This window comes from Callorhinchus milii, unplaced genomic scaffold, assembly GCF_018977255.1.
Source record: "Callorhinchus milii isolate IMCB2004 unplaced genomic scaffold, IMCB_Cmil_1.0 Scaffold14, whole genome shotgun sequence".
Taxonomy (NCBI): Eukaryota; Metazoa; Chordata; class Chondrichthyes; order Chimaeriformes; family Callorhinchidae; genus Callorhinchus; species Callorhinchus milii.
In genome coordinates this window covers 14,288,937-14,310,977 of record NW_024704755.1, presented here as the reverse complement: position 1 = coordinate 14,310,977, position 22,041 = coordinate 14,288,937, and the positions used below count along the sequence as shown (strand labels likewise).

The window sequence follows — 22,041 nt, the reverse complement described above, 5'->3', positions numbered from 1 at the left end:
CACCGTGCTCAACAGTATCCAGAGCAAGCGTGTGATGCCCCCCAGCCATGGATAGATTTCTATGTCTGGAATGGAATTGCACTCTCCACCTAGTGGGATGCACCGTGCTTACCTAATTCCAGAGAGTATTAGGCACAGGTTGGCAAGAGCCAAGGCTTGGATACTGCTGAATTTAACCAACCAGCTTTCTGCTGCTTGTTCAGCTCGGACCACCCTGCCCATTAGGGCTTTGGCTTGTGGGGTTACTGAGATCTGAGTGGGAAGAATCCTTACCCTCAGTAACCGATTTACAAGCTAAGAGTAGAATTTCAGGGCTTGGGCTCTGTGCACCAGTTATCAGCTGCTCCAGTTCCTGACTCTCGCTGCTCAGACCCTGTACTGCGCTGAGCCGCTCATTTCTGTTTTTTCTACTCGCGTCTTTCACACTGTACTTACTCGTGGACATTTCATCTGCTGCTTTTACTAGACTGAGAAATCGTTTTGATATTTTTTTGTAAAAACTGCCAGGATCTTTTCAAGTGTATCAGACCTGTTTTATCAGTAAAGAAAAGCACAATGTTAGCCACAACCTGGTGTTACTCTCCTCTGTTCTGTTTCTCTCACGGAGCTGGCTGCTCAGGAGGAGAATGGGGCTTGAAGCAGGCCCTAGCATTTGACCTTACCCAGGAAACTGACCCCGAACCAACAATCCGAACCGGACGAGTCCACACTGGATGAGAACGCAAACACATGGGAGCCAAGTTCACAATCCCCCCCAAACTAGTCAAGAATTAGCTCAGCCACATCTAGTAACCACATAGTGAGTGCTAACGTGGAGGAACAGGTAGCCCAGTCCACTGCTCGGCACGCAGACACGAGAAGGGGAAAAAGCTGGGCGTTGGGTTGGGGAGATAGGAACAAAACCTAGTCTGTCTCCTGTTCCAATCAAAACACTCATTAAAACGCCCAACACTAACCTCCACAGTGGGCATAACCTAGAACATTCCAGTTCATAGCAGTCGCACATGTATATCCACACAGTATATAATATAAAGATTATACACAATCTACATAATAAAAGATATCAAAGAAACACTTTTTAAAACTTTTTAAAATTCACTTCCATGGAACCCTCAGACCCAGGCCCTCGCATACAGAGACTTGCCCCTTTTAACACATTAACAGGTAAGTCTTAATACACCAGAGTCACAAACTTGAGAAACCAGTGTGCACATTAAAGCAGGGAGGGCTTCATTGCTTTCTACTCTGACACTCTGGTTTAGAGGGTAAAGGAATGGAACCCATGGAACCTTTTCCGGGAAGGAGAGAATTAGAATTGCTGACTGCCCCCCCACCCCTAAAAGGAGCATCTGATGAGGACATCTGACGAGGGTAGGACAAGGCTTGGCTTTGATTCACCGGTTACAGAGGCTGTAATGGTAAGGTGAATGCAAACCTGAGGGAACCCGGCGCTCCAGAACGGTTCCCAGAAAGTGGGGAAAAAAAGAAGCCAAACAGACACTTTCTTGAAGGAGAGAGAACTGAGAAAACCATTGTTCCTGATGCAGGAAGAGAGGAGGGAAATCCTCCGGGAACACTGACCTCGACGGACAGGACATGAGGTTTGACTGACCGGAGCACTGGCAGCAACTTGCCACAACTCCTGATTCACAAAGTGTTTATTTAGCCCAAGAGCAACAAGCTCGGTTCAGTGCAGGGGGGGGAAGGCTTTCTATTTAAACACACACAATCTCTTGATGGCCAGGAGAAACACATCACACAAAAAAAATGTTTTTTAATGCGACTTAAAAAGAAATGGAAAATATTATTAAATACAATCGAGAACTACCAGCTGCCTCACAGTGACTGAATCCACCTCGATCAAACAACCGGTTGCATGTTGCAGTTCACAAACACTCGTATCAGTAACGAGTCTGGCGAGGACTTGGTGTGGGCTCCACTCGACTGCTGTGGGATTCACTGGAAGTAGTTTCCCCGCAGTCTCCTGTGGTGACTCTGGGGCTCAGCAGTATACGGCCCTCCTCAGCTCACCGTGGCTGCAGGGTTAACCTGGTCACCACACAGGCTTAAACTCCACCGCCAACTTCCCAGTCCCTGGGTGGAAAGTGACAGTGTAGTGGATTGAGCAGCAGCTCGCAGCTGTCTCTCGCTGTGACTCCGAGCTCAGGAAGTACACGCCTTGCTTACAGTGTGGGCTCCACGTGCAATCCCCCTGGCGAGACAAGAGCGGTTTTAATGGAACGTCAAAATAACACTCCCAACATCGCCTGGTGAATGTCACAGCGACAACACTTCCCCTTCTCAAACCACCTCAACACAGGAGGTTATGGGCAGGGTGGCTGCCCAATTATCTGTAGACAACGCCTTGGGACATCCTCCCGACATGAGGGCGCTACACAAATGTAATTTTGTATTGTAAAGATAAGGCAGCGCTGACACTGAGTCGCACAGCGCTCCTGGGGAGTTCCCACAGTCATCGCATGGTTTGCACAGAGTGAGGTGACCTCGGCCGGAGAGGCAGTGAGTAGGTTTCTGGGGGGGGCGGGGGCTTCAGTCCCGCTCTGATCGCTCGACAACATCACATTTTAGACATCGCGTCTTTCACATCAGGAGGACCTCGCAAAGCTCTTCACAGACATGACTGGGAACCCGAGCTGGGAGAGGGGGAAGCTGAGGTGGGTGGGTGGTGGGGGGGAGAGAAAGGTGAACAAAAGTGTCGTCAAGAATAAAGGATTTAAGTTGGTTTTAAAAAGAGAGCAGGTGTGAGGTGGAGAGCCTCTGGGATTTGGTTGTAGAGCTGGGGCGGAATGGTCGAAAACTCGCCCAACGATGAGGTGGGTCGGGCAGGCGAGGGATATCAAGGAGTCACCACAGTCGTTACCTCCTCTTCTCCCCCACCAGACAGACTCTGTGGACGAGTGGACAGGCTCTGTCTGTCGGGTGGGAGAGGAGGGGAGGCACCGACTGTGGCTGTGGAGGTTTACCGTATCTGTGGGTGGTCTGGTTAAGCCGGTGCTAACGGCGATATCATCAGTCAGCTGATAATCCATCCACAGCACCACTCCGTGACACGATCCGGTTCTGGAACATAGGTAAATAAAAAAAAATCATAAAAGTTCCTTCAGAAGCATCTACCACAACAAGTTTATGACCAGAGGTGACAGACACAGATTAGACAGCCACAGGCTCCAGTCTCGGGCTGAGCAGCTGTGAAGGTTACAAATAGCCTCATTGGCCTTGGGTTCCTGTAGGAATCCTACTGGGAGATGTGGACGTGGGGAGATTGGGCGAGGACAACACTGGCTGGCTCCTAATAATAATCCTAGCATTTGATATAGCACCTTATCAGGTCGTCGAGACGTCTCAAAGCGCTTCACAGAATACACTGTGAAGTGTAGTGACTGTAGTTTGTGGGCGAAACGCAACAACTAATTGTGCACAGTAGTGTCCGACAAACAGGAGCGGATTCAGTGACCGCATTATTTTTTTTCCCCCTCTGGAGGGATTATTACCCCCGGAAAGCCATCCGCCAATCGACTAACAACCGTGTTCCTACTTACTGCTGGGTAAACAGAAGCCTTGGAGTAAGGAAATGTTTCCCCTGCCTATCAAATAGTCTGCCTCAGTCAATCCTAATGCTCACTGTCAGGGCTCATATTGGAATGGTGGTTGGTGGGGGAGGAGGGAGGAGGGAGTTACTGGAAAACGAGTCAGGAGAGAAAAGCATCAGCTGGGTAACAATATTACTACCTTATTCTAGTCACAAACACAGTTTAACAGCGGCATGGCTAATAAGTTCAACACTTATGAAAGACCCTTGATCCTGAATTCTTTTAAAAGGCGCTGTTGGCTCAATGCTATTTAAAGGGCATGTGAGGAGTGAGCAGGACATTATAATAATAATAATCTTTGCATTTGATATAGCGCTTTTCACATCTTCTTGACGTCTCAAAGCGCTTCACAGAATATGCTGTAAAGTGAATTGACTGTATATTTGTGGGCGAAACACGGCAGCCAATTGCGCACAGCAATGTCCCACAAACAGTCGTGGATTGAAAATGACCAATTTATTATTGTTTTGTTTTTGGAGGGATTATTATTAGGCTCTGTGTGGAGTAAGGAAACTTGCCCAAGGTTTCGCTCTCTGCCTGGAATTGAACCCAGGTGTCTCGCTTGCAAAGCGAGTGCTCTAACCACTGAGCTACAGGACTCCACATTGGAATTAGGGATTAGATGAGGTGGCTCACGCAGAGAAAAACACCAGGGGCGGTGTGAGGAGCCTGTGTCTAAGTCAGGTTTTAGCTCATGATTTCAGTAGAACAACAGGGCAGCTTCTCAGAGTGTTTAAAGTCACCGGCTCGTGTCTCCTACCTGAGCAGCGGCACTGACCCCTCACTGCGCAGGCTCTCCACGGGAACCTCCCGCCGGAAGTCAAACGTCAGGGAGCGGAGAGGATCGCTGAGCGCCCGGCACGGATATTCCCACAGAGGCTGCGGCTCCGTCTCCTGAGATTCCCGGAAATCCAAAGAATTCTGAGAAGAGGCGCAATACAGAGAGAAGCGTCAAGATTCAAATCAGAGAGCGATCACCAGTCATTACACTACCTTACAGCGCCCGAGACCGCCCTACAGCGCCCGAGACCGCCCTACAGCGCCCGAGACTGGCCCTACAGCGCCCAAGACTATGCTACATTACACTACAGGCTCAATCAGGAGCAGCTTTAAACTTTGCTGTTCTCAGGTTCCAAGACAGAGCAGAGGGGACAATAGCATCTTCCTCTCTCACTCCTCACACACTGCGCCTCCCTCCACACCCTCCTCTGTCTGTCCCCTCTCACACCTAGGTGAGCTGGGGGCACATTCCCGGTTAAGCTCCCCATCACCGACACCTCGGTGCCACAGGAACAGTGCTTTTGCCACTCTCTGCGCCTGAGTCCCAGGATACCAGGAGACATCCCAGAGGAAGGCTTATTCTGGGAACACCGCTGCTCACTCTCACCTGGACCATCTCGTCCATGAGGCTGATGTCGAAGCCCTGACACATGCCACTGGGAGCACGGATCCTCCAGAGATCCTGGGAAGAGTTAACAACACAACACATGAACAGCGTCTCCGGGGCAGGTACAGCCAGGACACGGGGAAATGTTTATAGCAGACATTTGTAGGTGAATAAGCAAATAGTCACAACACGTCACAGTAAATCCCACAAAACGCTTCAAGATATAATAATCACATCACATTTCTAGAGGGCTATCACATCATTGAGACGCCTCAAAGCGCTTCACAGAATATATTGTGAAGTGGATTGACAGTGCATTTTATTGTTGGCGAAACGTCGTAGCTAATTGCACACAGCAGCGCCCCACAAGTACTCGTGGGAGAATTGAGTGACTAAATTTTTGCCCTCCTGACGTGAAAGCTACCAAGTCAAATGCAAGGACAGTTTTTCTTGTACCGTTTACCATTTGTAGATGCAAAACCCTTGTCTTTGGGACGTGATTATCCTGACATGAAAAGCGCTGCATAAATACAATTGGCTGTTGTTTACGACCTGGCTCAGGTGATCACACTCTTGCCTCTGGGTCAGAGGTAGTTGGATTGTGAGCCTGGGGTCCCAGCTGCCCGCAATCCCGAGGCCGGTGATTTGCTGTTGCCGCGTGTGCCCAGCGCAGTGCCCGTACCCTGAACTCCACCGCCATGAGGACGAGCGTGGCAGAGCACGGCATCACAGTGACATCAGGGCTCAGTTGTCTGGCCAGGGCTGTCCGTGCGTACCAGAAATACAGGTTGTGCCAGGGCAGGAGGCTGGTGGTGAAAAAGGGCTCTCCGATCAGCACCGACACCTGCTCCAGCAGAGAGGAGGAAACAGGAAGGAGAGTCAGACAGGGAAGAGATTGCGCGTAGGGTGAGGGGAGGGGGGCGTGGGCGTCGAGGTGTGGGGTGTTGGTGGTTGAGTCTTACCTGCTGGTTAGCCAGATCCTTGGAGGTCAACTGCTCTGGTCGCTTCTCAGAGATGGTCACCTTCCCAGCCAGCCTGTTGGCAGCTAAGATCTGTCAGAGAGGATTAAACAAACGCTTTTACAACAACGTTGACGTCCAATCGCCCCTCCATGGCCCCCCCGCCCCTCCAGCAAGTCTCAAACCAAGCTCCTGACCCCACCACTCCCCACCCCAACCCCAGTGAGTGTGACCATAATCTCACCTTTTCCATAACTTGCTTTGACAAGGCAGAACTTTCGAGGCTAAATACCTGTAGAGAAAGAGAAAGAGAGCGCATGAGACACAAAGAAAAAGTGAGAGACACAGAGACTCGGGAGGGATAGAGAGAGAAAAAAATAACACATTGAATAAGACAGAGACACAGAGAGACAGACACAAAGAGCGAGAGATTCAGTAAAGTTAGTTCACAGATATTAGCCAGTCTAACAATAATTCCAGCCTTTAGCACACATCCTCATGCTCCCCCACCCATACCCACCCCACACATCCCTTCAGCACCCCCATCCTTACCTGTGCTGCCCCCAGTAAGCACGTAAACACAGAGAGCAGGCTGCCGTCACTGATGCTCAGACACACACTGTGCGGCTTCACGACCTAGGAGATGGGCAAACAGACAGACAGGTTCACATCAGATCAATATTCTCGCCCAGAACAACGTAGCGCACAGCGATCGCTGCATACAAACTTGCACTGTCCCCACAAACTTCCCGTCCATTAGACGGGGAGGCTGAATAACTGAGGGCTGATACTCAGGCCCTTTGCCTGACTGAGGTTATGGGTGACAAGTCACCAGGTTTAACCGTACACATAATTCTTAAACCAGGTCCAAACCCACACCTGCGCTGGTTACACCAGGCTCCGGGTAACCCGGGGTTGCAGCAGATTTAAATCCTAAGGTTCTCACACACACCTTCCCCCCCAACGCCCTTGTGAACAGGACACATCACTCACAGTTTTCAGGGCCTCGATGTAGGCTTCATTCCTCATCTGGTCGTTTAATTGTCCGAAACGCTGTCTGTTGCACATGAGGTGGGCCTGACAGGAGCAGTAAGGCTGCTGTGCCCATCCTTCTGTCTCCTGCTTGTCGCTGGGAGTGAGAACAGAGAGAGACTGTGAGCAGATGGCGGTTACTGACAGCAACTGCTTTCCCATCATTTTCATCTTGTGTTACGTTTCCCCAGATCACAGGATCTCCAGAGACAGGCAGGCTGTGTATACCCCAAGTCAGTACGTACACACAGAATACTGTATACCCCAAGTCAGTGTGTTCACAGAACAAAGTGCATCACCCAAGTCTGCATATACACCGAACAAAATGGAATCTTGTTGTTGTTGTTGTTGTAGGCTCATTCAGCACAGCCACTGGATATACTTAAAAAAGAGCAATCCTAAAGGATGTGGAGATGAGTAGGGGAGTGGGATTAGACTCAGAGGCTGACGTGAAGAAAGCATCCCTATATACAAAAATGATAATAACCCTTGCATTTGATCCAGGCCTCATCAAGGCGTTGAGACATCTCAAAGAGCTTCACTGTACTGTACATACTGTAAAGTGATTTGTAGAGCAAAACACGGCAGCCGGTTGCGCACAGCAGTGTCCCACAAACAGCCATGGAGCGAGTGACCAAAGGCCGGCTTATGTGCTGAAACTCCGCACAGACCATTGGTCGCTGCGCTGGTGAGCAGGTCCACAAATGAGAGAGTACCAGCGAGCATTCACCCCACAAGCCTTCAGAGCTTCAGCCTCACGACTTCTGAGCTACAGGACTCAGGAGTCCTGTAGCTCAGTGGTTAGAGCACTCGCTTTGTAAGCGAGAGACCCGAGTTCAATTCCAGGCAGAGGGCGAAACCTTGGGCAAGTTTCCTTACTCCACACAGAGCCTAATAATAATCCCTCCCCCCAAAAAACAATAATAAATTGGTCATTTTCAATCCACGACTGTTTGTGGGACATTGCTGTCCGCAATTGGCTGCCGCGTTCACCCACAAATATACAGTCAATTCACTTTACAGTATATTCTGTGAAGCGCTTTGAGATGTCCTCATAATAATGCAAGGATTATTATTATTATATTCTCTCAATGTGGACAAACATTACAATACTAAAATGACATTTGGATGGCGCCTTTCATGTCGGGAGGAAGTTCCAACGTTCAGGGAGCAATGCAACAACAACAACTTGCATTTACGTAGCACCCTTCACACCCGACGGAGTCTCGGAACGCTTAGACACCCAACAACTCAACCCCCAGTAGATGGAGTTGTGGCAGGAAGCCTCTTTAGCAGAGATCCCTGGCCTCCTCTCCTACCTGCTGTCCTGCAGCTTGTACCACACGCAGTAATCGTCGTGAGTGGCCGTCAGATGGAGACGGTCACCCTTCTGAACCGTGGACTCTGTCGCCAGGAAGTACACGCACTGCATCCAGTGATCCCGCCACTGTGAATACAAACCACCAACCAGCCCTCAGCAGCAAAAACTAGTGAAGCAGCTTCACCCAAAATAAGGTCTCTAAGCACTTGATAAACCTGCCGATGGACACCAAGCAGTGAAACAAATTTACAGATTGTTGACCAAAGGCATGTTTGAAGAGCAATGTCTTTAATAATGATCCTTTCATGCGATCAGCGCCTTATCACGTCGTTGTGACGTCTCAAAGCGATTCACAGGATATAGTGTAAAGTCAGCGACTGTGTATTTTCTGGGCAAACTGTGGCAGCCCAAATGCGCACAGCAGTGTTTGTTGGCCAGGGAGAAACTAGTTTCTCTTTTTGAATAGTGTCACAGGATTTTTAACGGGCAGATGGTTAACGTTACATCCGAAGGACAGCACCTCCAACAAATCATTGCTCCCCCAGCTCTTCACTGGAGTGTTACCCTCAAACGCAAGTTCCAAGTCTCGAATGTGGAGCTTGAACCCACAACCTTCTGACTCAGTGGTGAGACTGAGCCAGGCTGACACAGGATTAGTGACTGACTCTCGCGGCTTACGTTATCAGGTGTCAATCTTACCTGGATGTTATCTGGAGAGGGATGGGCCCAGTGAGGGGCCATTGTACATTTGATGCTCCCCTCAGGGTCCATGTCCATGTCCCACCAGGACAGTACGACCTGGGCCTGCCCGCTAGCGGTCGCTGGTACCTGCACAGTGTGCTGGGCGGACGCACTGCTCACTGCTTTACTGAACTCCACCCTGCGGACAACATGGCCATCAGCCAATTCAACCAAAGACACCGTGAGAAAGGACAACACATGTCCCCCCCTCCTCTGCACTAACACGTCGTACGTAGCTATATACATAGGAGCAGGAGTAAGCTATTCAGCCCCTCAAGTCTGTTCTTCCATTCTATTAAATCATGGCTCATCTGTACCTCAAGTCCATTTACCTGCCTTTGCCCCAAATCCCTTGATCCCCACCTCAGTCTTGAACATGTGAATGGATCCAGCGTCCACAGCCTTTTGGGGGAAGAGTTCCAAATTTCCACTACCTTTTTGTGTGAAAAAGTGGTGCAAGATTTCACTCCTAAATGGCCTAGCTCTAATTTTAAGATTATGCCCCACTTGTTCTGGATTCCCCCATCAGAGGAAATAGTTTCTCTGTATCCACCCTATCGAATCCCTTCAACATTTGTCCTTTACATGTACCCCTATGTGTGTACATTCCTACCCACACACACATTTACCTGCAAACAAACATCTGCATACATTCCTACACCACCACTACAGACGCAAACCCCACTCTGCATTACATACTCTTAGGTACACCTCTATACCAGACCCCCACTTCACAGCAGACAAGCTCCTGATTAAGCAGCCAGCAAGTCCTCTGTACCTGAACATCTCGGTGACATGGGTCAGGGCTTTGAAGTGGCTGCGGGACACCTGGCTGAGCTGAATATCATAGACGGTGGGGCAGCCGGCACAGGCCTGCATGTCCGGGGGCGGCACCACCTCCCTCACATCTCCGCAGCCCAGACGCACGGGAACAGGAAGCAGCTTGTTCCAGGCCCACATCTGTTTCGACTCCACCAGCTGTGCGTACACCGTGGCTCTGTGAGGAACCGCCTCACAGCCCTCCTGTCCCAAGAGAAAGATCACAAGACTGAAGTAGACGCAGGCCAGAGGTGAGCCAGGCAGCAGTACAGGACACATCGACAGCATTTCAGGCAGCAACCATTACAATCACATTCACACTGGAGGAGTTACTCATGGGTTTGTAACAGGGGCACATGGAGCAGTGCAGACAACTCTGGTCACCATGTACTGGAAGGACATCCTGACATTACCACAAGTTGCATTTATATAGAGCCCTTCATGCTGGACGGCATCTCGGAGAGCTTAAACACAGACATGGTACAATGAGGGGCAGCGTGATTAACAGCTGGAATTAAGACCATCGAGTTACAATCGGAAGCCGGGAATGTTTATACTCAATACAAGGCTCTGGGGGAGATCTTACTGAAGTCCTCACTGTCCTAAAGGGAGAAATGGCACTCAATAACACGGTCAAAACTCAAGTAGAACAAGACTCAATTTCTGAGACAGAAAATGAACAAATAATTCAAACTGAAATAAATACACTGGGATCTCCCTGCCCCCCTGACCCTCCACCTCCTCACCTGAACAAGGTATCTGTGAGCGTGCTCATAACTCGGCAATGCCCCCTCTCCGATCAGCTCTGTATCAAATAATTCAGTCACCAGGATGTTGGCTCTGCACAGCAGATCCCCCTCTGCAGAGCGAGAGAAACACACAAAAACTCGCATTTACATTTTTGCCCTTCACTCAGAACAGTGTCTCGGAGCGCTGAGGAACACAATCAATCAGCGCTCAGAGTATCCGCTGTTTGACACCAGAAACCCCCCCGCACGTCCGATTCAAGGATCAAACGTTTTTAAAAAACTTTGATCAACATCAACCCACAGTTTCATAGCTCGCTGACGTCACTGAGTGGATTTACCCACTGGAGCATCACAGAGACAAGTCTCATTATGTTTTTAAGGAACTACTGCCCACGAGCACACAAGGTTAGATAACAAACACCAAGAAACATCCCATGCATTAGAAGGACAGAGTGAAGAGTTGTGCCTCTCAGCCAGCAACGAAGATGCAGCCACAATAGCAATTACTATGAAAATCGCTAATTTCAAGGGAGTCCCCAGTTGGGCCCAGTTGACGGCGTTACACTGAGGTTTCTCCGTACATCAAGTGACAACCCTCTCTCCCCCTCCCCTACGAGTTCCTGACACTTCCTCTCACCTGGCCCCACTGTGACCTCGGTCGAATGCTTGTTGATAATTTTGATTTTTTTGGCAAATCCATTTTTTTCCACAATCTTCCGAGCGACGTCAGCCATCGGCTTAAAAACCTGGGAACAACAACATTTACATCAGCCACAATCTCTTCCCCGCACAAGTGGGCATTCTGCACCAAAGCTGCACTGTGAGCAGGGAGCTCGGTGATGATGGGAAGCTTCAGTACATAAATCGCTAGGTTTCAGAGTATGCCATAAAGGTAAAGTTCAGAGTCAAGCAACTTCCTGAAGAATATTATTTGAATATTAAGAATTTTAATCTTAACAAATTAATCTATCGGAAAGCTCCCCTTTCACAAACATAGCCAATCTTGTAATTCCACTTAATCTAGCGGTCGATGAGGTTTTTCCACCCTTTCTAGTTTACGTCTAAAAATATCCTCAGAAAAGAAACAAGGGAATGTAAGCAGTTTCCCTGAAACGCAACAGGTTTGCAGTAATCCAAGGCATTGTTCTTAGCTGACTAGTCAGATGAGGCCCGAATGTATAGCTAAATCCTCAAACCTGTGAGCTTTAACAGGTGAGGTCCTACCTGCATAGTAGTTGTGAAACGTATTCAGTACCATGTACCGTAAACTGCTTGGTTCCCATTATTCACAAAAGATACCTTGGAAAATATAGACTTCACAGCTATAAACTACCAGACTCGACACTTGGTTTAATCACTTCAAACAGACTGAGAAGAAAACATTTGTTCATCAAATCTATTCACTGAAGACATGAAAACTAACAGATTAAAACCCAGAGCAGAGCAACCACCTCTGGCCGGTTGACCCCTCACCTCAATCGCATAACAGTAATCGGCTCCGGCGCTCATGGCCATCATTGAGAGCAGTCCTGTCCCTGTTCCAATGTCCAGAACAATCGCCTCCTGTCCTCGATCCTTCACCCTGCGAACCGCAGCCCGGATCCCACTGTAGTACTTCTCATTCTACAATGTACAAAACAATGCCTCAGGATAGAACACACGGATAATCTGGTCAGCACTCTGCAGATGAGGGTTTTTCACCTGACAAGGATTATTTATTTTCTCCTGTTCCAAGATGTATTCTCCCATGTCCATTGTCCCAGCTCACTTCAACCAATGCTGAGGCAGCGTTAACCAACAACAAAATATAAAAAAGACAAGATACCTTCTGCTTGATTGTGATACTCATTGCAATCAAATAAACACCCAACATTCACTGTTTAGATTCCTAAGTGAACAATTAGGTGAGGAATCTTAGGGTGATTGGTGCAATTGGAACTAAACCTCAAAATAGTGACATCTTTTAAACACAGAAGCTGAGAAAAAGCACAAAGTCACCCATTTTCAGTTATCTGTCTCTAAACCTACCTGATTATTGAGGTAGAGGCTGATCATGTCGAGCCTTAAAATTTCAGTTTTTTAAAGTTTTTAAAAGCAAGATCCAATTGTGTGTCCCTCATTGTACAACAGCTTTAAACCCACTATATATACTAGATTCCTTAAACACGTGTTTAACTTTGTGTCAGACACCTACCCTGTCTGTGTCATGCAGCATATCTGCATAGGAGGACCTGATCAGAGAAACAAAGAGAGAGAGGTGAGAAGTATAAATTAGTGCAATATTCATTGAACCTCAAGCTCTTTAAACAGGGCCATTGATTACCACCTCAATTGCCACCTGTAATCTTGTCATCAGGTTAATATGACAAAGTGAAGCCACCCATCCCAGGATAGTCAATAGGGAGAAGGGCTTATCCCATTATCTGGGCATGACATACAAACTGGAATTTAATTGAGCAGAATACAAAGTATTTGCAACACATAGCCCTCTTTAATTTCCATTAACATTTTAAATGAGCCAACAGGACAAACAACTCCACGCTCCCTCTTACACACACAGAAATAAACTGTGTATCAACACACCCCGTCATCAGAGCGGATAAGGTCGCCCATCACACGGATGAAGCCAAGCCTTGGCTCCCCCCAACCTGCACCTAACACTCTCGAATTCAGGAAGTTGGGTGCATCCCTTCAGGGAGAGACAGCATATTCCATGTCAGACATAAGGAAATTTCCATGTTTAGTTGGCATATCATACATCACTATGCATAATCGTATCCAAACCAGACATGTAGCACTTGGTTTGGATATGATTAAGTATGGTGATGGGTATCTACGTGCCTCTGGCTGTCCCCAAAAAATCAGCTTGGAGACCCGAGTGTGCATTGGGGTATAACTGCTGGAATCAAACCAACAGAGCTCTCAGAGTTAAGCCGTGTGGTTTCAGCTGCTTAGACCGGACTGGTTACCCCCTTAACTCAAAGCAGAATTCCAAGATACAACTGAAACTATTTTTTTTACGCCAGCCTGGGGACTGACACGTTATTTAAGTTATTCAAGCAGCGCCCACGAAACATACAGTCAATTCGCTTTACAGTATATTCTGTGAAGCGCTTTGACACGTCTCAAAGATGTGATGAGGCGCTGTGTCAAATGTAGGGATTATTATTTATTATTATTATTGCTCCACTATTGAGCACTTCAGCGGAGGCGGGTGACGAGCATTTTAGACAATGCCCATTTTTCTAAAGTAAAGCCCAGAGTCCAGCCACGTTCTCATCACTGCGAGGAGGGGAGGGAGAGGAGGTTAGAGGGAAGGGGAGTGAGGAAGGGGTGGGTGAGGGGGGAGGAAGGGAGTGAGGAGGGGGGAGTGAGGAAGGAGGGGAGTGAGGAAGGAGGGGAGTGAGGAGGAGGAGGAGGAGGGGGAGTGAGGAGGAGGGGAGTGAGGAAGGAGGGGGAGTGAGGAGAGGGAGGGGGAGTGAGGAGGAGGGAGTGAGGAGGGGGAGTGAGGAAGGAGGGGAGTGAGGAGGGGGGAGTGAGGAAGGAGGGGAGTGAGGAGAGAGGAGGGGGGAGTGAGGAGGGGAGTGAGGAGGGGAGTGAGGGGGGAGTGAGGAGGGGAGTGAGGAGGGAGTGAGGAGGGGAGTGAGGAGAGGAGGGGAGTGAGGAGGGGAGTGAGGAAGGAGGGGAGTGAGGAAGGAGGGGAGTGAGGAGGGGGGAGTGAGGAGAGAGGGGAGTGAGGAAGGAGGGGAGTGAGGAAGGAGGGGAGTGAGGAGGGGGGAGTGAGGAAGGAGGGGAGGGGGGGGAGTGAGGAGGGGGGAGTGAGGACGGGGGAGTGAGGACGGGGAGCGAGGGAGTGAGGACGGGGAGTGAGGGAGTGAGGACGGGGAGTGAGGAGGAGGAGGAGGGGGAGTGAGGAGGAGGGGAGTGAGGGGGGAGTGAGGAAGGAGGGAGTGAGGAGGGGGGGAGTGAGGAGGGGGGAGGAGGAGGAGGGGAGTGAGGAAGGAGGGGAGTGAGGAAGGAGGGGAGTGAGGAGGGGGAGTGAGGAGGGGGAGTGAGGAGGAGGAGTGAGGAGGAGGAGGGGGAGTGAGGAGGGGGAGTGAGGAGGAGGGGGAGTGAGGAGGGGGGAGTGAGGAAGGAGGGGAGTGAGGAGGGGGGAGTGAGGAAGGAGGGGAGTGAGGAGGGGGGAGTGAGGAAGGAGGGGAGTGAGGAGGGGGGAGTGAGGAGTGAGGAAGGAGGGGAGTGAGGATGGAGGGGAGTGAGGAAGGAGGGGAGTGAGGAGGAGGGGAGTGAGGAAGGAGGGGAGTGAGGGGGGTGAGGAGGAGGGGGGAGTGAGGAGGGGGAGTGAGGAAGGAGGGGAGTGAGGAGGGGGAGTGAGGAGGAGTGAGGAAGGAGGGGAGTGAGGAGGGGGGAGTGAGGAGTGAGGAAGGAGGGGAGTGAGGAGGGGGGAGTGAGGAGTGAGGAAGGAGGGGAGTGAGGAGGGGGGAGTGAGGAGTGAGGAAGGAGGGGGAGTGAGGAGGGGGAGTGAGGAGAGGAGGGGAGTGAGGAGGGAGGGAGTGAGGAGAGAGGGGAGTGAGGAGGGGGGAGTGAGGATGGAGGGGGGAGTGAGGAGAGAGGGGAGTGAGGAAGGAGGGGAGTGAGGATGGAGGGGGGAGTGAGGAGGGGGGAGTGAGGATGGAGGGGGGAGTGAGGAGGAGGGGAGTGAGGAGTGAGGAGGGGGAGTGAGGAGGGGGGAGGGATGTCTCCGCTCTGTCGCTGCCCGGAGCCTCGTGCGCGGGACCCCGGGAGTCGGGGGTCTGTACCGCGCGATCTCCTGGTGATAGTCGTAGTCCTGGTCCTCCTCCTCCCACTCCATGGCGCCGGTGGTGGGGTTCGCTCGGCCGCAGAAGGTTTTCATGGCGCCGAACGGGGGCTGTGAGAGGGCGACCGGACTCCCAGCGGTGCCCGCGGGGGGGGGAGGGGAGGGGGGGGGGGGGACGCGCCGCGCGCGCTGCCGCTACGTGGGCGCCGCCATCTTGGCCTTCCCAGCATGCAGAGCGAGCGAGCGCGGGGGGGGGGGAGGAGGAGGGAGCGGTCGGCACGTGACGAGGGCCGCTCCCGCCCGGGGCCCCCGTCACGTGCTCCGAGCACGGCTGGGTTCCGGGTCACGTCACGTGGTCAGGGCGTGGGAGTCAGTGTAACAATCCTGTGGTCTGACACCATGTGCTGACCCACCAGTCCCTTAAGCCTCAAACCCCCCACCACCACCACCACCACAACAATGACCGCCACTGATCATTCAGGCGTAGGCTCATAGGCTTTGCTGCGCCCCCGCGCCCCCCCCCCCCCCCCGCAGCAAAGCCCAAAGCGACTGAGCGTTCGCTGCGCCTTATTATCCATTATATATTACATCAAATGCCAGGGTTATGATCGCTATTATTATTCATTTGTTGTCAGAAGTTACGAGGTTTCGAGGTTCGCTCAACGCAGCGTCTTAGAAGCCTCACCCGGTCCTTCCGCACTCCACGATTTTCACGTTGTGTTTACATTTATTTATTTATTTATTTATTTATTTACATGACGCGGTTCAGCCTCGGAAGGACAGCTGCAGGAGGAGGATGATGATGATGATGACGATAATGATACACTGCATTGGATGTAGCGCCTCAGCACGTTGTTGAGATGTGGCAAAGCTCTCCGCAGAACAGACGGCAAAAGTGGCCAAAACACAAAATACTGCAGATGCTGGAAATCTGAAACGAAACAGAGAGGAAAACCGCTGGTCAACCCCCGATCTTCTGGTCTCCTGCCATTTTAACTCACGCTCCCATTCACAGTCTGACCTCTCCATCCGTGGTCTCCTATGCTGTTCCAATGATCCGCGGCAAAAGCTTGAGGAACAGCACCTTATCTCTCTGCTCGGGACCCTACAGCCTTCTGGCCTCAATATCGATTTCAACCGCTTCAGACCATAAGAGCTCACCTTCACCCCTCCCCCTCTTTCTGTTACCAGAAGAGTTATCTTCTGTTACCATTACAATCATCACCCCAGACACTCTTTGTATCCCTCTGGTGTGTTGTCTTTTCTGCACTGTTAACACCTCTTCCCAGTTTTGTTTCAACCCCCCCCACCCACCCACTTTATGTTTTATACCGCTATTACCTCTTTAAGCCATCAACTAACGCATTCTTTCCTTTGTCTTCCTTGTACTGCCTCCCGCTCTCAACTCGTCCTTGAAAACCTCCCTTCCAATATGCCCCGTTCTGGCGAAGGGTCGTGGACCCAAACATTGACTCACTTTCCTTTCTCCATAGATGCTGCCTGACCTGCTTAGTTTTCCCAGCTCTCTCTGTTTTTGTTTCAGACTGTAAAGTGGAGTGACTGTAAATTTTCTCAGCAAACGTAGCAGGCAATTTTGCGCACAGCAGTATCCCACAAACAGTCGTGGATTTAGTAACCAAATTTTTATTTTTTGAACTGGAAAGGTCAAAGGATGACCTTTCCAGTTCCCACAATGGGCATCTTTGTGGCATTTTAGTGTAAGAGATTACCAATTTAGTGCTATATTTGTTTTTTTAAATCTCTGCCATCGCCCATTCTCATTTCATAGCCAATAAGAACTTTCATTCCGATATTCTGGACTGCATCCAAACTCATCAAATGCTACATCTCCACTGGGATCTAACCCGCCTGTTTGCTGATGCCAGCAATCTTTTTATTCAGTGCTTATAGTGGGATTTACAATTACACGCTTACCATGAAAAGTTTGTTAACACTCGTCAGCAATGTGTGTTAGGATATTCTCATTTCCGTGTCTCCCTAAATTACTATGTAGATTTACATGGGAATGATTTGTTTAACAGTTAATTTACCTCTATCCGCATGGTGATACAGAACACAACATTTAATAACTATATCATAAACCAGCTTAGCATTTCCAAACAGAAACTGTTCAAATACATCCTATAAGTATTTCATTCAATCCACAACTGTTTGTGGGACACTGCAACTGGCTGCCACGGTTCGCCTACAAAATACACAGTCAATCCAATTGTACAATACAGGTAATTGGAGATATCGCAATGATGTAATAACGATAGATTTATATCAAATGCACAGATTATTATTATTATATGTGGAGCTGAAAATATGGTTTGAATACTCTTAAGCAATAGTGATGGGTTAGCAAACATGTGCCCCACTGCTGACCAAATAAAACATTTTTCTCCAACCAGGAAGATATCACAGCATTGTTAGCATCTGATATCATTGCAGCAGAAACAGCAAGTTGCTCTTTTAATTCTCCTCGATGACTGCAGTACTCTCCAACTTTACAGCGGTGGCTTACAGGAGAGTGCAGTACAGTTGTGGAGGGGAGCTGGTAGAATAATGGGCTCTGGTTAATATCACAGTTTCTATTTTCCAGACAGTCTCGCAAGCTCCTTAAATGGTTGAGCACTAGGAATGCAGCCCCAGGAAATGACACGGGTCTGATTTTGTGCAGCATCGAAACATTCATAGAGACCTGCCTCTCCTAATGCAACACGTTGAATGCATTCGATGTAAAATACGTTTATGTTGAAGGCGATTGGGTCTCAGCAACACGTGGGCATGTCTGCAATGGTGTGAGTGTGGGGGTGGGATGGGGGGGAAAGAGACGACGACTGCAAACACGATAAACCTTATTGTAATTTTTTTTATAAAAAGAAAAATCTGATGACGGGACCCTGAGCTCAAGTTCCATTAATGCGATCCAGATGTGTTCTGCTTGGCTCGTCCAGATTCCTGGCCAATCAATCAACAAACCCTCCACTGAAACTGGACCCTGCAGTCAGCTCGGGCTCTCTCAAGTCTGGAAACATTGTTTTATCATTCGGAGGCAATCGGATCCTATCACTGTTCTTCCTGCTGGGTTCAACTCAGTTTGAAAGAGGTTCCTGAAGGTACAGTACAGGGAAAGGCTTGCGAATTCTGCAATCCGCTGTTTCCCCCACTTTTATATTTCGCTTTCGAATCTTGCCTGTGCAGATAGAAGCTGACCTATTTCACTCTGCAAGCAGGAGAAACGGCAGCCTGCTAACTTAACCCTCCACTTCTCACTCAAGTCTGCAGTTGCACACTTCTTCAACGTAGGAGTGCGAGTTTAATGTTTATAGTTCCGGTTGTCCAGATGCGAACACTCTGGGAAGATGTCATAGGGGAAAAAACCTTATGTGCAGAATGTAGTGGAAAGCTTGGCAGCTTCCTTCTCTCTGCTGAAAAAAAAACCTTATGCGCAGAATGTAGTGGAAAGCTTGGCAGCGAGCTTCTCTCTGCTACAATGCTTGGAGAAACTTATTGAATGCGACTGTGATTTCGCGAGAGAGAGAGAGAGAGGACGACACAGCTGTGAGTTGTACTGTACTTCCTTACATTAATAATAATCCTTGCATTTGATGTAGCGCTTTTCACGTCTTCTAGGTGTCTCAAAGCGCTTCACAGAATAGACTGTAAAATGATTTGACTGTATATTTGTGGGTGAAATGCAGCAGCCAATTGCACACAGCAGTGTCCCACAAACAGTCGTGGATTGAAATGATTGATTTATTATTGTTTTCTGAGGGATTAATATCAGGCGTGTGGAGTAAGGAAACTACATTGGCTGATTAAACACATTTGACACCTTTCCCATGCGTTATTTTAGTGCTAAAACACATGCTTGTTTAATGACAGATAGTGAAAAGAAACAGGATTGCCTGCTTGGAGCTTTTCTCTATCCAGATTTACAGAAGTCACTGTTTGGAGTTTGGGTTTTTTTCCAGTGTTATAGCACACACAAAGTTTCTGTTGTTTTTCATTTCTGGATGTTTGTTACCAAGAGAGCAGAGTGAATGTGTGAGACACATGTTCAGGAGAGGTTGCAGAGATTGATGAGGTAGCTGTTAGCAAGAAGATGGGAGCTTTCTTTTACAGAAATGCAGTCACAGCAACTGTAGTAACGGTGAGCTTATATGGCTGGTGAAAGGCTCCAGCTGACTGCTAGTGACTCACTCACTAGAACATGTTCTGCTCAGTGTCCAAGAACATTCTCATTAAACACTGGAGCGACATTGTTTCCAGGCCTTTTGGCTAAGATCGAGTGAAGGTTTTAAGCCAAGTCCAGTTACAAAAATCAATCCAAAGCCTATTGAGATGAAGGTGGTGCATGGGTGTGGCAGCCTAAACTAGGAGCTCACATTCTTAAGCATAGCTTGAATTTACAACAATAATAATCTTTGCATTTGATATAGCGCCTTATTACATCGTCGAGATGTCTCAAAGAGCTTCACAGGATATATACTGTGGAGTGAATCGTTTGTGCATTTACTATCTCATGAGCAATCTACAGTAGATAATAAATAGGATACCATGAGAAACTCTGGTAGGTACTGCATATTTATTTGCATTAATGTCTATTTATAGACCTTAAACCTGTCTCATGGATAGACATAAGTTGTTTCAAATTATATTTGTATTTGCAAATGTGAGACACAGAACACCAGAAGAGCAAGATAAATACTTATTCTGTAAACAATTATCCGTCAAAATATGTTGAAGTTTCTAATTTAACAAGAAGTGCCAGGGTTGTCAATCCTGAAATTGATTCTTTTAAACATTCAGTGTTTATTTTTGATCAGCTGTTTCTTAAGCCGTGTCTGTTTGTCCTACAGCTTTAAAGATAACAAAGCCAGGATCCAGCCTGTGAACCAGCTCAGAACCAACCTGCCAACTTCAGGCCAGCCCTGTGCAATCTCGCCTGGGGCGGCCTCAGGACCCAGGCACCATGAGACTGCGGCGGAAGGGAGATTTGATCTGCACCTTCTTGCTGCTAACAATATTTTGCATTTTGATTTACATCCAGAGGGACTCTGACTATTCACTGTTAAAACAGCAAACCCGAACAGCAGAAACAGAAGCCGAGACAGCGCAGCCTCTGCTGAGCGCCCATGTCACACCCAAATCTATCTTCATTCCAACCCGGGTGGCGATTGAGAATATTTGCCAATCCCAACAAAGGTCGGAAAAAGGAGTCGTCCAAACAACCATTGCTCCAACCTCTGACACTTTACCCAGCAGCTACCGACAGTACCTCAGGCAAAAAGACTGTCGTGAGTTTCATCAGATCATTAACCAAAAAGACAAATGTAAAAAGATCCAAGGGGAACCAATCCTGCTGATCTCAATCAAGGCTAGGGTGGAGGAGTTCGAACGACGTGAAGTAGCTCGAAAAACCTGGGCCAGAGAAGGTCTGGTCCATGGGTTCCATGTCCGTAGACTCTTTTTGTTGGGATTTCCAACCAACCAGAGTGCTCTGTCTCTGTGGAGGCACCTGGTGGAGTACGAGAGTCAGGTCCACCAGGATATCTTACTGTGGGATTTCCAAGACACCTTCTTCAACCTGACGTTGAAGGAGATCCACTTTTTGAAGTGGGTCGATGAATTCTGTCCAGAAGCTGACTTCATTTTTAAAGGAGACAACGATGTCTACGTAAATGTGGATAACATTGCTGATTTTCTTGTGGATTTCAGTCCAAAAAAAGATCTATTTGTTGGTGATATTATTTACCAAGCTCTTCCCATCAGGAGAAAGAAGAGCAAGTACTTTATACCAGAGATGATGTATGGCCAGGGGGTCTATCCAGTGTATGCAGGTGGAGGTGGCTTTCTCATGACTGGTTACACAGCAAAGAGACTCTACCAGGCCAGTAAGGAGGTGGAGCTGTTCCCCATTGACGATGTCTTCTTAGGCATGTGTCTGTTGAGGATTGGCCTTGAACCAGTGTTTCATAAAGGGTTCAGGACCTTTGGGATAACCCGGCCATCTGCGGCCCCTCACTTGCAAACATTTGATCCGTGTTTCTATAAAGAGCTGATGGTGGTTCATAGTCTAAAAGTGGCCGAGATTTGGCTGATGTGGACTTTGCTACACGACCCCAAACTGATCTGCACTCATAAGGAATCAATAAACCTTGCATTCCAATGGCAAAGTCAAGCCAAAGACAACATTTAACCTTGTGAAATGAGATCAATAAATCCAAAGAGAGCACTGCCACAAACAGTCGTGGATTGAGTGACCAAATTATTATTTTTTCTCAAAAAAACAAATTCCAAAGCATTCCAGCTGACACTTTGAATGTTTATATTGTGGCAAAGTGTACTTGCTGGACCTTAGGCTTACAGCATTGTCAAAGAAATCAGAAAAGTGCTCTGGATTTACAACAGCTCTACATTATCTTCTCTGACCCAGTTCACTTGTAGGTAATTTTGCGATACACACAACTTGTTGAAAATGACAGCACAGATACATTGTGCTCAATCAAACTAAATATGGTATGAAGCAAAGTAAAATATTTCACTCACATTGAAGGGGTCCAATCACTCACCCATCGAGCGTGATCCATTGTGGGCAGTTTTTCCTCAGCCGGG

General features: G+C 48.6%; 2 protein-coding genes across 3 annotated transcripts; one reads left to right on the top strand and one right to left on the bottom strand.

Moving 5' to 3' along the window:
• Window positions 1-1,766: 1,766 nt before the first annotated feature.
• prmt7 (protein arginine methyltransferase 7) lies at window positions 1,767-15,561 on the bottom strand. The gene is made up of 17 exons (XM_042340279.1): window positions 15,419-15,561; window positions 12,814-12,850; window positions 12,093-12,242; window positions 11,257-11,365; window positions 10,617-10,729; window positions 9,830-10,074; window positions 9,010-9,190; window positions 8,309-8,436; window positions 6,951-7,086; window positions 6,510-6,593; window positions 6,202-6,249; window positions 5,961-6,050; window positions 5,681-5,842; window positions 4,999-5,073; window positions 4,372-4,532; window positions 2,985-3,081; window positions 1,767-2,212 (listed from the first exon to the last, which is right to left on the bottom strand). The coding sequence occupies exons 1-17, from the start codon at window positions 15,511-15,513 to the stop codon at window positions 2,054-2,056; spliced, it is 2,070 nt and encodes a 689-aa protein (XP_042196213.1). The 5' UTR covers window positions 15,514-15,561; the 3' UTR covers window positions 1,767-2,053.
• A 2,663-nt stretch (window positions 15,562-18,224) lies between these two features.
• Window positions 18,225-21,669, top strand: b3gnt9 (UDP-GlcNAc:betaGal beta-1,3-N-acetylglucosaminyltransferase 9). Of its 2 annotated transcripts, none has more exons than XM_007904684.2 (2): window positions 18,225-18,539; window positions 20,286-21,669. In XM_007904684.2, the coding sequence occupies exon 2, from the start codon at window positions 20,399-20,401 to the stop codon at window positions 21,623-21,625; it is 1,227 nt and encodes a 408-aa protein (XP_007902875.1). In that variant the 5' UTR covers window positions 18,225-18,539; window positions 20,286-20,398; the 3' UTR covers window positions 21,626-21,669. The 2 variants fall into 2 exon arrangements, with proteins under 2 accessions (XP_007902875.1, XP_007902876.1); XM_007904685.2 differs by lacking the exon at window positions 18,225-18,539 and adding an exon at window positions 19,917-19,996.
• Window positions 21,670-22,041: the final 372 nt, after the last annotated feature.